The sequence below is a fragment of the Narcine bancroftii genome, chromosome 8 (genome assembly GCF_036971445.1).
Source record: "Narcine bancroftii isolate sNarBan1 chromosome 8, sNarBan1.hap1, whole genome shotgun sequence".
NCBI classification, from domain to species: domain Eukaryota; kingdom Metazoa; phylum Chordata; class Chondrichthyes; order Torpediniformes; family Narcinidae; genus Narcine; species Narcine bancroftii.
Genome location: NC_091476.1, coordinates 68,654,149 through 68,671,449, shown reverse-complemented (window position 1 = coordinate 68,671,449; position 17,301 = coordinate 68,654,149). Strand labels below are relative to the sequence as shown.

General features: G+C 49.4%; 1 protein-coding gene across 1 annotated transcript in view; it reads right to left on the bottom strand.

The window, feature by feature from the left end:
* LOC138740824 (pecanex-like protein 3) overlaps positions 1-17,301 on the bottom strand; it is a 110,732-nt gene that overhangs the window by 69,807 nt on the left and 23,624 nt on the right. The window contains 9 exon segments of the mRNA XM_069893982.1: positions 7,969-8,065; positions 10,227-10,295; positions 10,298-10,395; positions 11,866-11,995; positions 13,331-13,901; positions 13,903-14,325; positions 14,328-14,683; positions 15,811-15,873; positions 15,876-15,905. Coding sequence (XP_069750083.1) covers positions 7,969-8,065; positions 10,227-10,295; positions 10,298-10,395; positions 11,866-11,995; positions 13,331-13,901; positions 13,903-14,325; positions 14,328-14,683; positions 15,811-15,873; positions 15,876-15,905 — 1,837 coding nt within the window.

Sequence of the window (17,301 nt, the reverse complement as noted above, 5' to 3'; positions counted from 1 at the left end):
GTATCCCGACTATATTCACAGTGACCGGGGAACCTCGTTCCTGAGTGAGGAGCTGCGTTAGTACTTCCTGGCCAGAGGCATAGCCACCAGCAGGACCACCAGCTATAACCCCAGAGGTAATGGCCAAGTGGAAAGGGAGAACAGCACCGCCTGGAAGGCAGTACTCTTCAGGTCCAAAATGTACCAGTGTCCTGCTGGCAGGACATTTTGCCAGAGGGCCCCCATGCTATCCGGTCGTAACTCTGAACCGCAACTAACACCACCCTGCATGAACTCCTCTTTGCTTTCCCTAGGAGGTCGGCGAATGACAATAGACAATAGGAGCTGGAGTAGGCCCTTCGACCCGTCGAGCCAGCACCGCCATTTTACAGATCATGGCTGATCACTACCATCAGTACCCCTTTCCAGCCTTATCCCCATAACCCTCCCTGGCTGACGTCCCCAGGGTTGGTTCTCCTTCAGAGGTATGTCAGAGGCCATAAGACGGATCCACTGGTTGAATGGATTTGTAAGGTACCCAGACGGCCACAAGGACACGGTGCCCTTACAAGACCTGGCAAGGGCTGGAGACTCCGAGACTGCCTTGTCATCTGATGATCACACCGCAGACTCAATGGTGCCATACCCAAGCACAGCTCTGGAATCCGAGCTGCCAACCCTCCAGCCGGACGTTCAGGCTCCTCCTGCTCCTTCAGCTACGGAAGACTCCCCAGTGATTCAGGAGTCCACTGCCAGCACCACAACCCCCACAGTTCCGGCAGCGGACAATCCACCGTTGGCCACCTCTTTGGAGGAGCGCCGTACTGAAACACTGGTTCTCCGGTGGTCCAGCAGACAGAGAAGGCCACCTGTGCAGCTCAACCTCTAGCTGGATAGTAGTCGCTTCCTCTGCCAGTTTGTTGATTGTTAAAGTTACTGTTTTTTCACTATGGTATTTGCCTACGGGTTTTTGGTAATTACTGGTGGATTCTTTTTCTTAAAAAGGGGGGGGTGAATGTGGTGATATGACTGTACTGGCTGGCACCCCCCCTCCAGGGTCTCCCTACCTTAGCTCCTCCCTTGATCCTTCCCATGTGACCCCTGGCCATAAAGGTCGAGTGCCCTCTCCTTCCCGCTCATTTTCCTAGCCTAGACCCGGGCCAGCAGGATCTTGCTCAATAAAGCCTATCGTTTCCCTCAGTCTTCTGTTTGTGTAATTATTGGGGCTACCGACAGTGCCCAACAGGCACATTGGCCTTCTTAAATCAAAGGATTGAGTACAGGAGTTGGGATATCATGTTAAAGTTGTACAAGACATTGGTGAGGTCAAATTCAGAGTATTGGGTGCAGTTTTGGTCACCTGACTACAGGAAAGATATCAATAAAATTGAAAGAGCGCAGAGAAGATTTATTAGTATGTTGCCAGGATTTAAGGAAATGAGTTACAGGGAAAGTTAGGACTTTATTCCCTGAAGCAGAGAAGAACGAGGGGAGATTTGATAGTGGTGTACAAAATTATGATGGGTATAGATATAGTAAATGCAAGCAGGCTTTTCCCAGAGGGCAAGTGAGATACAAACCAGAAGACATGGGTTAAGGGTGAAACTGAGAAGTTTTAAGGGAAAAATTTCTTCACACAGAGTGGTGGGAGTGTGGAAGGAGCTGAAGTGGTGAATGCAGGCTCGATTTTAATATTTAAGAGAAATTTAGACAGGTGCATAGATGGGTGGGGTATGGAGGGATATTCACTGGGTGCAGATCAGTGGAACCAGGCAGAATAATGGTTTGGCACAGCCAAGAAGAGCCGGTTTTCTGTGTCGTAATGTTTTATGGCTTTGACGAGCCTTTGGCAGTCTGCTCATGGCAACGTGACAGGATCGCCATGCTGGTTCAAGAGAAGCCTTGGGGCTCCTAAACCAATTGATCATCCCCACATATGCAGAACCTTACTGTGCGACATCAGCACGCAACTTAGAATGTAATTTGCTGGCTGCCAACTTTGGGAATGCTCCAAATGTACCAAATATTCTCATGCATCCTGTTGCTCCACCCCAAGACTGTAAGAAACTGCAGGAAGTTGTGAGCAACCGCCACCGACCCCCACCAAAACAGGCTCCATCTCCACTTCCCGCGGCCTTGGGAAAGAAGCCAACGTATTTAAAGACTCATACAACCGCAGCCACGTTCTTCCCAGTGGGAAGCAAAATTACAAGTGTGAGATCATACAGCACCAGATTCAAGGACCATCTCTCTCCTGCTGTCATCAGACTCGTGAAAAACCCTCTCAACTGTAAAATTATGCTGCCAACTCGTCTCTTTCTGTAACTCTATTGTGTCTTACTTGCTGTACTATGAGATATCTAACTGGACTGCTCACAAAACAAACTTTACCACTGCATTTTGGTACACAGAACATTACTGTACAGTACAGGCCATTCAGCCCTTGATCTAAATCTACTCAACAATCTAAACCAGGGAGGGAGTCACGTGATGGAGTAGTGGCTGGTCGAGTGGAACCAGCCCTCTCCAGAGAAAAGAAAAAAAAAACTGAAAAAACAGAGCTCAATAAACATAAAATACAGGAAGAGAAAGATAAAGTTACAGAGAAGAGACAGAAGATGGCACCAAAAAGAGAAAAAGTAAGAATAACAGAGAAAAGGGAAGAAGGAAAATCACTGGAGAAGAAAGAAGAAGGCCTTACCTGCACGTCGGAGCAGAGAGCCACCGTGCAAAGGAGCGGCCGATCTCCGATGTTGCCGAGTCCCCATAGGAGCAGTGTCCTCCCGACCAGCGGACTTCAAAAATGGCTCCCAGAGCCAAGAAGAGGTGCGCAACTATGCTTGCGCAATGCACAAGTAAAAGAAAAGGTTAACCCCGGCGGGAGGGGGACTCAGCTGAGGAGTGGCCAGCTGAGAGACACCCAGTATCGGGGCATTCCGCTGGGGGAAGCAAACAAGAAAGAAAAGAAGAGTGGTGAGAAAGAGAATGAAGGGCGGGAAGAGGATGAGCAGCAACGGGGCGACCGGCAGGGGGACGACCTGCGGGAGGAGGCCCAATAGCAGCGGACACAGCAACTGGAGGCCCAGCAAAGATACAGAAGCAGCTCACGAGAGAAGGATGAAGTTACACAGATACAAAGAAAAGAAGATGACACAGACACAGAAGAAGAAGACACAGAAGACACAGACCAAGAATTTCAAAGGAAAGAAGATAAAATAGAAGATAAGATAAAGCCTTTTTTGAAGAACAAATGAGGTCATTAAAAGAATGGCTATCATTAGAATTTAGTTCAATTAAAAGAAAAATGAAAAGAGCTGAAGACAGAATGCAATGCTTAGAGATGGTCATGACTGAAATAGGGAAAAAAGTAGAAACTGTGGAGGAACGAGAAGCTGCTGTAGAAATGGAGATAAATGATTTAAGAGGGAAGTTGGAAGAGAGCGAAAAAAAATTAAAAAGACAAGATTTATTGTCACAAAAAATTGACGTATTGGAAAACTACAGTAGGCGAAACAACATAAAAATAGTGGGCCTGAAAGAAGGCAAAGAAGGGTCAGATATGAAGGAATTTATAAAAGGATGGATCCCAAAGGTGTTGAGAATGAAAGATTCATATGAAGAAATAGAAATCAAAAGGGTGCATAGAGCACTAGTACCGAAACCGCCACCACATCAAAAACCGAGATCCGTATTGGTAAAACTTCTAAGATATACGACAAGAGAAAACATACTGGAACAGGGAAGAAAGAAGGTTAGAGAAGACAATAAGCCATTGGAATATAAGGGACAAAAAATATTTTTTTACCCAGACACAAGCTTCGAACTTTTAAAGAAGAGGAAGGAATTCAACATGGCGAAAAGAATCTTATGGAAGAAAGGTTATAACTTTATATTAAGACATCCAGCAGTACTCAAAGTATTTATTCCTGGGGAACGGAATAGACTGTTCTCGGACCCAAAGAAAGCCTAAGAATTTGCTGAACATTTGCAGGTCAGGAGAAGAGAGGAGGAGGAGTGACAAGGAAGACAGACAAGAAAATATACAAAAATATGTAAAAATATAAAGTAAAGATAATGTATATATAAAGATTTAAAGATGGATAAGAGAAGGGGGAAAAGGGGAAAAAAGAGTTCTATGTTATAGGTATAGGAAAATAGTGTTCTCTGGGGGGGAGAATAATGGTCACTGTGAAATCGGTTGACGCTTGCAAGTAAGTTTGCAAACCAAATAGAAAGGGGAGTTGTGGTTGCCATCAAGGGACAAGGGGCAATCCAAGGAGGAGAGGTTCATTTGGGGTTAAAGGGTTATTGCTTGTGGGGATTGTTGGGGTATTTCATGTCTTAAGTGCGTTGACATATATTGAGATTAAAAAGAAAAAAACTAATGAAAAAAGGGGATGGAGGTGGTGAAGAGGTGGAAAATAAGTGAAAAGATACAAGATGGCCACTTTGGACGATATGTCTATAAACATTAATGGAATATATAACCAAGTTTAAGTGTATCCCATTGGAGAAAAAAAAAATCACATAATTTAAAAGACAAAGTTACAATGTTTGAAAAATCCTGGGAACCATATATGGAACATAACAAAGAGCAGGCCTCGGACCACCACCACCACCTAAAATGATAAGAACATAAATACGATCAGATTTAATGTGTATAAGTAGATGATACGTCTTTTTTGTTGTATTCCTTTTTCATTAAGATATTGTATTTTATATGTTCAATATTTACTGCTTTTGGAGGGGGGTGGGAATGGGGAAAGGAGGGATGGGGGATAAAAAGAGAAAATGTCATTGTGAATATTTCAAGAGATGCATCTGTAAATATATTGGTTGATATGGTTCATAGTGCGATAAATAAAGAATTACAAAAAAAAATCTAAACCATTGGGATTGCTTGAGATGGTGTGTGAGTGGAAAGAAAAAGGTTTGAAGCCCACTGTTTTAATCGTCCCTCATGGACTTGTTATGTTCAGGATTTCAGAGCTCCCAAAGGAAATGGGCCAGTGACAATTTTTCTCAAGCCAAATATTTCAGTGGCAATCAGGTCTAGAGAAGTGGTTTTCAACCTTCCCTTCCCACTCACATACCCCTTACTAATCACAGAGCCCCAAAGGCAGAGGGATGACTTCAGGTGGGATGTGAGTGGGAAGAGAAAGGTTGAGAACCACTGATCTAAACCTTCCCCACCTCACACCCATCACCATCTATTTTTCTTGCATCCATGTGCCTGAGGTTTTTTTTAAATGTCCCTAATCAACCATTCTCCACCACCACCCCAGCCAATGTATTCCACTCTCCGTAGGAAAAAAATTTACTCCTGATCTCTCTCCCCTCACATTGTACAGACGTCCTCTGGTGTTTGCTGCTTGTGTCCCAGATAAAGATGCTGGCTCATCCTTCTTCGCTCCCAAGAGAAAAGCCCCAGCTCTCCTAACCTTGCCTCATACGACATGTTCTCCAATCCAGGCAACAGCCTGGTAAATCTCCTCTGCCCCCTCTCCATAGCTTCCACGTCCTTCCTGTAAATGAGGTGACCAAAACCGAACAGAATATTCCAAGTGTAGTCCATCCAGAGTTTTATAGAGATGCAACATGACATCAAGGCTCTTGAGCTCAATCCCCTGACTAATGAAGGCCAGCACACCACAGACCTTCTTGACTACCCCATCAACCTGTACAGTGACCTTCAGCGATCTATGGATTTGGACCCCCAGGTCCCTCTGTTCTTGTGCACTGCTACAAATCCTGCCATTAACCATGTGCTCAGCCTTCCAGTTTGACCTGCACACGTGACAACAAACTTGAAGTTGAATTTGAAAAGCAGCCATCACATTAAAGGACTCCTCTGAGCTGATCACACTCTCTCCTCCCTTCAGGAATTAGTGTGAAATCACCAGATTCAAGGAGTCTTTCTTTCCTGCTGCCATGAGATTCCTGAACAACCCTCACACTAGGGAAATAATGCTGCCCTTGCTCCGATCAACTTGATCCCACTCTCTGATCTGTGTTTTACAGTAAAACCCCTGGTATCCAGCACCTATGGGGATTGGTAGACCCTGGATAAGTGCGCTTTTCGGTTGCTTGAGACTTACTCTTACAATGTCCAATTAATACACCTGCATAAGAATAACCAGTTTAAGGCAAAAATACTATTCTGTACTTCCCCTAAACAAACTTCACTTGCACCAATATATAAACCTTGAGGCATTTTACTTTCTTTTCAGTCACATTCTTTGAAAACATTTAACTGTCGCTGCATCTCCACAGAGCCGCCCGAAAGATATAACCATATAACAATTACAGTATGGAAACAGGCCACATCGGCCCTTCTAGTCCACACCAATTTACGTGAAACTTCAACTAGTTCCACCTACTTACTCCCTGCCCATAACCCTCCAACCCCCTCACATCCATGTACTCATCTAACCTCCTCTTAAATGACAGAATTGACCCTGCCGCAACTACCTCTTCCGGAAGGTCATTCCACTCAGCCACCCCTCTCTGAGTGAAGAAGCTTCCTCTTATAATACTCCTAAAGTTTTGCTCCCTAACCCTTAACTTATGACCCCTCGTTCCAAACTCCCCTACCCTCAGGGGAAAGAGCCTATTGATATCTATCTATTCCTTTCATAATTTTAAATACCTCTATCAAATCCCCTCTCAACCTATGCTCCAACGAATAAAGTCCCAGTCTACTCAAACTTTCTCCGTATTCAAGATATTGCAATCCAGGCAGCATTTTTGTCAACCTTCTTTGCACCCTCTCCACATTATTTACATCCTTCCTATAATTTGGAGACCAGAACTGCACACAATATAAATTATGAACAATATTATGAATAATTAACCTTCCCCCCCCCCCCCAACTCCACCAAGTTTACAGATAAAGCCTCTGACCCCAACGGCGAGCGCCATCGACCCGCTCTTCGTCCTGGGCGACGCCGTTGCTGTTTCACACAACTTTATTCAAACAGCTGCTACAAGGCTCTCTGCTGGTTGAATATTTGCTCCCATCTTCACCAAAGGTTTATGTGTTACCTCAGGGAACATTTACAATATTAAAATGTTTACCTATTATTTTTATTATTTAAATGTTTTCATTTATTTACCTTTTTTTGCCAGTTGCATGAATTCAAGATACCAAGGGATTTACTGTATTCTGCCGTACTTGCTGGATAGCACGTAAAACTATCTTGGTATGCAAGAAACTAAGTCACGTTTATTCCACGTTGGAATAAAGTCCCTGGTATCCAAACTTCAAGCAACCAGCAACCCAAACAACTGGCCAAATATAAACCAATTAAGTAACTAAATGGAAAATAAAATTAAAAATAAGAATAAATAAAAATGTTTAAAATTGTAAAAGTTCATGTTCCCTTAAGCAACACTTTGGTGAAGATGGGAGCAAACATTCAGCCAGTGGAGCGCCCTGGGTCATGCCCTGCCTGCGGCCACTGGATGAAAAGCAGACGGTGCCAATAGCTGTTGGGGTGATTCTCGCAAAGTGTTTCCCCATCCCTGATTGGTAAGAATTTTTAGCTTTATTAATATTAGGTATATTAGTAAGACTTTATCTGTAAACTTGGAGGGAGGGGGGGGGGGCTCATTGTGATGGCAGCATGGTTAGCCCTACGCTGTTACAGCGCCACGACCAGGTTTCGAATTTAAATTTAGTAAGTTATGAGAATTACCCAATTAAATTGAACTTTATATAATTAAGGACAATACTGATTATTTTTTTCCAAATTACTTGACATTTTGCACCGTCTTTTGTCATTTTGACTTGTGTATTCTTAATGCAGGTGTATTAGTTAGGCATTGTAAGAATGCGTTTCAGTTCACCGGAAAATTCACATATCCAGCATCAGCAATCCCTGTAGGTGCTGGATACCAGGGATTTTACTGTACCTACATTCTCACACCAAGTCAACCTGACAGGGCCATGTAGTAAACCTCCGCTGCTGGGGACGTAGGTTAACTTGCCATGCATTGTTATTGATGTGTTCCAGGCTCACTTGCTGCCCCACTGGATTCTCGTAGCCTCCTCCCGTTGGGCCAAAGGTGTAGGACCTGCGGACACCTGTGCACAGAAAGAGGAGAGGGAGTGAGGTAAAAGGTGGCGTCCTGGGCTACAACCTTACCGGATGGGTGAGTTTGTGGACTTGCTTGCAAAGAGGTCCAAAATTAAACTGTGGAGGTAGAGCCCACTTCAAGGGGGAAGGAAGTGGGAACTACCAGGTATTTAGTAACTCAACCTGTTCAGCCGTCGCTGATTCATCTCCTGCTGCTCTTCAAAGGGAAACTGAGATGCAATGACTTGAGGAGGTGACAAGCCAGCAGATGATGCGGATGGCATGTATTTGGATTGGCCAGGTGCCGTGCACGAGGCTCCTTAGCAAGATAAGAGTCCGTGGTGTAATAGGAAACATAAATGTGTGGGCTGATTGGCAGGAAATAAAGAGTTGGAATCTAAGAATCATACTCTGATTGGCTGCCAGTTGCTAGTGGTGTTCCACAGGGGTCAGTGTCCAAGGCTGCTTCTTTTTAGTTTGTACAGTACAGGTACTCCCCGACTTGTGACCCATGAGACTTGCGTCCATCCACACATGACAATTTTTTAAAATATAAAATTTACACGGTTTATGTTTTATTTGACAAAGTATAACGGGGATTGTAAGAGCCAAAATGTGTGTACTTACTTACCTCGTTAGTCAGCATCCCGGGGTCTGTAGGCTGGGCGCGAACATCTCGATTCAGTCTCATCATGGCCCTTAACTCTTGCGCGTGCGCCAACTGAACTCCAATAGGGGAGCCCACAGCGCGTGCGCCAACCGAAGACACGAACATGTGCCAACTGAAGACTTGTGCACCTGAATTCCAGATGGCTGCACCCAGCCCACGGACCCCGGGACCCAGACTAACAATGCAAGTTTGAGCCAGAATGTGGCAAGATCTGATAAAATCAGGAAACTTTAAGTTGCTGCCGTCTGATCTACGATGAAAAGAAGATGGGATTAGCAAGTTTGCTTTAAGACTTGCGCGGACAAAATTCCAACTTGTGTTGGAATGACCGATCCTTCAGTCCCAGTTACAGTCATAGGTCGGTGAGCACCTGTCGACAATGATTTGGATTATGGAATGAATGGCTTTGAGGCCAAGTTTGTAGACGATACATAGATGGAAGAGCATCTACCTTCGTATCCTCTAGTTAATGTAGAGGAGACACGGAGGATGCAGAAGGACTTGTACAGATTAGGAGAAAGGGCAGGGAAGTGGCAAATGAGATACAATGTCAGAAAGTGGACGGTCATGCACTTTGGTAGGAAAAAAAAGGCAGACTATTTTTTTAAATGGGGAGAAGATTGAATACACCCAGATGCAAAGGGACCTGGAGTCCTTGTGCAGGACAAGCTTGCAGACTAAGTCAGTGGTGAAGAAGGCAAATGCAATGCTGGCATTCATTTCAAGGGGTATAGAATATAGAGCAAGACGTGATGTTGAGGCTCTTTAAGGCACTGGTGAGACCTCTCTTGAAGCATTGTGAGCAGTTTTGGGCATCTCATTTAAAAAAAGATGTGCTGACATTGGATAGGGTTCAAAAGACGTTTATTAGCATCATTCCAGGATTGAAAAGATATCATATGAGAATTGTTTGACAGCTCATGGCCTGTATTCTTTGGAATTTAAGAGAATGAGGGGGGGAATCTCATTGAAACATTTAGAACGTTGAAAGGCGTGGACAGAGTGGATGCAGAAAGGTTGTTTTCCATGGTGGGAGAGTCCAGGACAAGAGGGCCCAACTTCAGGATTGAAAGGCATCTGCTTAGAACAGAGATGTGGAGGAAGTTCTTCAGCCAGAGGGTGGTGAATCTGTGGAATTTGTTGCCACATTCAGTTGTGGGGGCCAGGTTATTGGGTGTATTTAAAGCGGAGATTAGTAGGTTCTTGATTAGCCAGGATATCAAATGCAACGGGGAGAAGGCTGGGCAGTGGGATCAACTCATGATTGAATGGTGGGGCAGACTCAATGGGCTGAAGAGCACATTTCCATTCCCATCTTGTGATCTTATGATCCCAGGAAGGATTTAACTCTTTTGATGGCAATGAGATCAGGTTTTGTCAATGAACAATGGAGGAAGAACACAATAGGAGCAGGTTTGAACGCTAAGCTCAAGTACCGTAACGATCGAGGACCAAAGCCACCAAATGTATCAATGCCTGCTGAGTTTGAGCGTACATACCAGCTTCGTCGTAGAAGTAGTGGATGGCTCCCTCCGAGGTGTCGTCAAAGTTGGAAGCCTCGTGCACGGGCCCCGGGGTAACAGCAGTGAGCTGGCAAACTGCAGGGCTGCCGGTAGCGCGTGAGTCCGCGACTGGGAGGCCGCGCGGTTTCGGTGGATGTCCTGCAGGCTGCAAGGAAATCAGCGGATGGTCAGGGGGGGGGGGGGGTGGGTGGGAAAGAGCAGCAACTAACATTTACGTGGGCCTTTCTTTGCATCTCGAGCAGTTTAAGGCTCTGTGCTGAACAAGATCAGCACCATTAAAGCGCCAGTGGTAGGGGTTCGAATCTGGAGTTGGTTCGTTCTCCCTGTGGCTGCATGGGTTTTGTTCTGGGTGCTCTGGTATTCTCCCCCCCGCCCACCACGTTCCAAAGACTTAAGGGGTTAGTAAGTTCATTGGTTAGTAAGCTTGTTGGCCAGAAGTGATCTACCAGGATCATTGACTGAAGAGGGCACACCAAATCGTTGAGGACCCCTTCCACCTTGCACACGGCATCTTTTAGCTGCTCCATCGAGAAAGAGATACAGGAGGATCAGAGGCCGAAACACCAGGCCGAGAAACAGGCTTCTTACCATGGGCAGTGAGAATGTCAAACGACCCAAGGAACTGCTCACCCTAACCATATTTAAGAAACAATATTTATTGGTTGATTTGTAGATGTGAATACTTGTCCTGCATAAGTATTGTTTTTCTATATAAGCGTTATGTCTGGTCATGTGTCTCCATGTTTTGCACAGAGAACCAAAGACATTATTTCATCAGAATCAGATGACAATAAACTTGACTTGGAAGGAAATGTTCATCTCCAAACCTAAAGCCAAGGAGGCCACAGAACCTTTGCAAGATTTTGGCTTAGAGGAAAGTACTGGTCCACAACAGAGTGATACCTCAGTCAACGAGGTTGGAAGGACTGAGTGGGTGAGGGACCATCCATGGGGCAACGTGGTCAGTCAACGCTTTATGATGCCTCCCTTGCTCATGCAGAGTCCCTCCAGCTTCTCTGTGGCCACTCAAGATTCCAGCTTGCTGCTGGTGCATTTCCCCAACGTGGTTAAATCCAAGAACGGACTGGAGGTGCCACAGAGGGTTTTATTGTTGGAAAGGAAGAGGTTGATTGGGAGGGTTTTCTCCCACCTGACAGAAAATGTACAGGGATTGTAGGTTAATTGGGTGGCACAGGCTCGTGGGCTGGAAGGGCTAATTACCATTATGTAGGACTTAATTTTTTTAAAATTAAAAACTTCTCCTCTCTGATATTAAACAAATGTCTCCTAGTTTTAGATGTGCCTCCCTGGTTTAATAAAAAAAGACTGAATGATCATTTTGTCAAAGCTCCTCATGTGTGAGGTTGCTGTAAAATAAACCACAGAGTTTCGGGCAGTGATTTGTTCGCCCCGGAATGAAATGGAACTGAGAGTCCATGTCGACTCTGCTCTGTTATATGAGCCAGGACGTTTTCCTCTCACCGAACTTGTATCTGTCGTGGCTGCCAAGATTTGGGAAACTCGGAATAATATTTCCAAGCGCCTCCTGCTCATTCCATAGTGCACAGGCTTTGTAACTGGACCCCTTCCCTGGTGTTGCCACGTGACAGCATACCTTGGCGGGGAGCCCATGATGGATGGTGGTGGGGTGGGGTTGCTGCCAGCGTTGTGCCGCCTCCTCATGGCCTGAGTCCGCTTGATGCTGCCGCTGAGTTCCCGCTTTCCCACGTCGTCAGGGACAGCGGCTGGCGGAGAAGGAAATACAAGCTGCAACTGTGCGTATGTCTTGACACTGGAAACCATTAAAATCGTTTCCTCCCCTCACCCCACCCCAGACCAGAAACTCTGGTGTCATCCACGGGAACCTCAACCCCACAACCGCAGACCGCACGGAGCTACGTAGGCCCTCTGTAACAGAAGTACCCTGGCTCCTCCTCCCATCACAGTGTCCTCTCACCATTGACTTCACCCCCAATATTGCTGCACTTCCCATCGGCACAGCCGACACTCTGCAGGACTGCCCCAAACCATCACCGCACTCCCCACCGGCACTGCCAACACTCTGCAGGACTGCCCTGACCCATCACCTCACTCCCCACCAGCAATGCTGACACTGAAGGACTACCCTGACCCATCACTGCACTCTCCACCATGACTGTCTCGACCCATCAACACACTCCCCACCAGCATTGCCGACACTCTGCAGGACTGCCCTGACCCATCACCACACTCCCCACCAGCACTACCAGCACTGCTGACACTGCAGGACTGCCCTGAACTATCACTGCACTCCCCACAAGCACTAATGACACTCTGCAGGACTGCCCCGACCTATCATTGCACTTCTCACCAACTTATTTTCTGTAAGATTCCCTCTCATTCTTCTAAATTCTAGCGAGTACAGTCCCAGACTACTCAATCTCTCCACTTAGGCCAACCCATTCATCCCTGGAATCTATCTGGTGAACCTCCTCTGCACCGCCTCCAAAGCCAAATAAGGAGACCAGAACTGCACACTGCAGCATAACCTCCCCGCTCCTAAATTCAATCCCTCCAGCAATGACGACCAACATTCCATTTGCCTTCTTGATAGTCTACGATTCATGCACAAGCCCTCCCAAGGCCTTCTGCATGGGAGCATGCTGCAATCGCTTGCCGTTTAAATAATACTGATCTTCCATTTTTCCTTCCAAATTGGATAATCTCACATTTACCAACATTATACTCCATCTGCCAGACCCTTGCCCACTCGCTTAACCTAGCCACATCTCTCTGCAGACTCTCCATACCCTCTGCACAATTTGCTTTTCCGTTCAATTTAGTGTCATCTGCAAACTTAGATACACCACACTCTATCCCCTCTTCCACATAGTTTATCTAAACTGTGAACCGTTGCAGGCCCAGCACCGACCCCTGCAGCACCCTGCTCACCACCGATTGCCAACCAGAAAAGTACCACTGTATCTCAATTCTCTTTTTTCCATTGGTTAACAATTGGGAGCGGAGAAGAGCTGAGTCAACATGTCCGCTTTCTCTCCCTCCCCAACCCTTCACACCACCTGCAGTCGCCTTCAGCCTACCTCCTCCGACTGCCCCCTCAGAGGCTAATGCAGCCGCCCAGCTGGTCGGACTGACCGAATGGCTCCAGGTGCTCCCAACAGACTCCTGCCGCTGTGCAAAGCGGTCGCGCCCCCTGGGCTCACCGTCCCGAGCCTCCAGGTCCGACTTGGAGGCCGTCAGTGTGCGCGTGCTGCCTGCGCCGTCAGCCAGCTGCTCACCCTTTCCGCTGCTCAGGACGCGGGCATGGGTCTTGGCCAAGGCCCCATCCCCGGGGACGGGTGGGAGAGGGGGAGGTGGGGGAGGGGGAGGGGAAGGGGGGGCAGTCTCAGCCTCGGGGCAGGTGGCTCTCTGGTTCTTGCGGCGGCCGGGAGGTGGAGGGGAGCAGGAGTGGGATGTGGCGCTGGACGAGCTGGATGAGGTGCTGTAGCGGGGCTGAGAGCGCAGGCTGGAGGCATCGCTGGCGTCACTCGAGTCTTCGTCCTCGAAGAAGCCCTCACCAAAGGAACGACCCGCACCCGGCGGGCAATCGCGCCGGCAGTCGAAGCCCCCAGCCCGCCTCTTGCCGGTTTTCTTCCTCCCCGAGCTTCGCCTCCTCGCCAGCTTCAGGTCCTTGGGTCGGGACCGCCCGTTCGGCGCCTGACTGCGGGGACGGCTGCCGATACTCTGCCGTGGGGGGAAAGGGGGTGGACAGCCAGGGGGTCAGAGGGTCGGCTGTGCCGGGCAATGAGCTGGCAGTGAAGGGGAACACCACAGGTTCTCTCGGCTCGGGGGTGGCGACCATCTCACTGTCGGTCAGGTTGTCCGTGTCACTGCCTGCCTTGCTGCCGGCCGTGCCTCCCAGGCCCCCAGTACCATCGCCGGCAGCACCTTCGGCCCTTGGGGCCAAGGGCGGGCTCTCCAGCCGGGTGGAGTTGGTCTTCTCGCTCCGGTAACTGCTGACAGTGCTGGGAGACTCCCTGCCTGTCCCGCTGAAGCAGCTGTCGGTGGAGCCAGCAGCCCTGGTGTCACCGGGGCACGCCGGGCTCGAGGATTGGGCTGACTGCCTGATTCATCGCCGTTGCCTTCTCCTCCATCCTGGCTGAGTCGGCTCCGCATCAAGGGTCCAAGCAGGGCATCACACAGGCTCTCAGGGTCACCGGGGCGCCAGGACCCAATCTGGTCCAGCAGTCCGAAAGGTGTATGGTGGCTGCCAGGGTCGGGGGCCGAGTGTGTAGGAAGGTCGCTGGGCGGGGAGGGGCACGAAGGGGGCTCCAGGCTCAGGCGGAATGGCAGCACTGTCTGGACAGGCAGAGGGGGCAGCCTTTTGGCTATGCCACCTGTGTCCACGTGGCAGGGTTGCGGCAATGTTGTGCATTCCTTGGTCACCTGTGGATCTGGAACAGCAGGCAGAAGAGAAAACCTGGGAGTTAGCCAAGAGGGAGGCATCATTCAGACCACACAGCATCACTGGCTTGCCTCAACCTCCAACTCCATCCCTGCCCATCACTTGTCTCCAGCCTCCAACTCCCCCCTTCCCTCCCCCCCTCTCCCCCCTTCCCTCCTCCCTCTCCCCCTTCCCTCCCCCCTCTCCCCCCTTCCTCCCCCCTCTTCCCTCCCCCCTCTCCCCCTTCCCTCTCCCTCTCCCCCCTCTCCCCCCTTCCCTCCCCCCTCTTCCCTCCCCCCTCTCCCCCCTTCCCTCTCCCCTCTCCCCCTCTCCCCCCCTTCCCTCTCCCCTCTCCCCCCTTCCCTCCCCCTCTCCCCCTTCCCTCCCCCCCTTCCCCCTCTCCCCCCTTCCCTCCCCCCTCTCCCCTTCCCTCCCCCCTCTCCCCCTTCCTCCCCCCTCTCCCCCTTCCCTCCCCCTCTCCCCCCTTCCCTCCCCACTCTCCCCCATCCCTCCCACACTCCCCCTTCCCTCCCCACTCTCCCCTTCCCTCCCACTCTCCCCCTTCCCTCCCCACTCTCCCCCCTTCCCTCCCCACTCTCCCCCCTTCCCTCCCCACTCTCCCCCCTTCCCTCCCCACTCTCCCCCCTTCCCTCCCCACTCTCCCCCCTTCCCTCCCACTCTCCCCCCTTCCCTCCCACTCTCCCCTTCCTCCCCACTCTCCCCCTTCCCTCCCCACTCTCCCCCCCTTCCCTCCCCACTCTCCCCCCCTTCCCTCCCCACTCTCCCCCCTTCCCTCCCACTCTCCCCCTTCCCTCCCCACTCTCCCCCTTCCCTCCCCACTCTCCCCCCTTCCCTCCCCACTCTCCCCCTTCCCTCCCCACTCTCCCCCCTTCCCTCCCCACTCTCCCCCCTTCCCTCCCCACTCTCCCCCCTTCCCTCCCCACTCTCCCCCCTTCCCTCCCCACTCTCCCCCCTTCCCTCCCCACTCTCCCCCCTTCCCTCCCCACTCAGCCACCAAAATGGCTGAGTACGAAGACTTGGACTCTTCCCCCCCCACCCCCCTGCCCTGTCAGGCCACATGAGTTGCAAGTCAAAACGAACCCAATCTGCAGCAGAAAGCGACATGGCTGGGGGTACCTGCTGTATCCAGCGTGCTCAGCTTCATTAATTCTCTATCAGCCGAAGTGACGATGACATTTTGCTGCCTTGTTCACGGACGAGTTCTCTAATACCTGTTGGGTAGGCAAGGAACACCAGTCAACGAGCACCAAAGGCCAAATAGAGGACAGCCAACACAACCTGGGGAAAGCAACAGGTTGCTGCAAAGCTGCCCCATCTCTCCCCATCACACGGAGGTATCTCAAGATTCTTTTATTGTGTAATAAAACAGAAAGAGCATTATACGAAATTTCCCCATGTCTGCTGTAAGACGGACAAAGATTCACCATCAGCAGAAATTGCCCCTTTCAATCAGAGAAAGAGAAGCAAAAGAGAGTCCACCGGAGTCACTGAGAGTCTAGGGTTCACCTCCAGCACTCCTGCAGCGTTCATTCAGTCCAAACCATCAGTAACCTGAGCTCCAGGTCCAAACCTCTGGCACGATCAGGAAGCCCTCAGCACGCTCTCGCATCCCAGTTTTGATATCAGCCAGTCTCAAGTCTGGCTCCAGCAGTCCGCAGCCTGGTGAGAATCCCTTGACCGCAGCAGCCCGCAGCCTGTGGGGATCCTCGCCTCAAGTCACCAACAGCTTCCCCCCCCAGTTATCTTCAGCCTCAGAGATCCTCACTGGTCTGCCGCCGTGAACCCCTCCCATAAGTTCATCTCCTCTGCTTCTCCTTCTCAAATGAGGGGTGCTCTCCCTATTTTCTGGTCCCGTGCCAGTCCTCCGCTTCCCTGGAGTCAGCAGCCCCTTGCGGCTGTGCCGCCACCTTAGGCCCAGAACCCGCGGTTGCAGGATTTTAAAATAAATCACCGTCAGCTCATTTAAAGCCTGTACGGACCGAAGGTAGTCAGGCTGGGCAGTTGGACCATGCGGCAGAGTGTTTTGTCTCCACTCCCTGCGAGTCTGCATCAGCAGCAGCGCTGGCCATAATGGCAGTTCCGCCATTTTTATTTGGAGTTGCCAAGGGACTGGTTGGAATCTACTCTCCAGAGAGCGCAGTCTATCTCAACACAGCTGAGACAGTGGTGACAAATTAGCCAGTGGTCCTCTCCCAAAACTCACCTGAATCTGGACAGCATCTTTGTGGAGTAACATCCCACAGCAAACTTAATTGGAGCAGTTGTGTATCAGATGTAGCGCAATATCATAGAGATACCACAAGGGAAAAGGCCATTTGGCCCATTGACAATGCCCACAATCAATCAGTTGTTCTTCACACCAATCCAATGTTAAGACACTTTTTCAACAATTCTCCACCTTAGATTCTCGTCAACTGGCTCCCAGACTCTTGCAATCTCTCCCGTCCCACTACCTCTACCCAGAGGCATGCATTTTATTGAGTGCTGACAGCTGTATCCAGACGCCTCCAAGAAATTATTCAGGTGCCCATTACCCTGATAAAAGTAAAAGTGGATACTTAAGTTGGGTAGTTAACAGTATGGAAGATGAGGGAGTCCAAATCAATA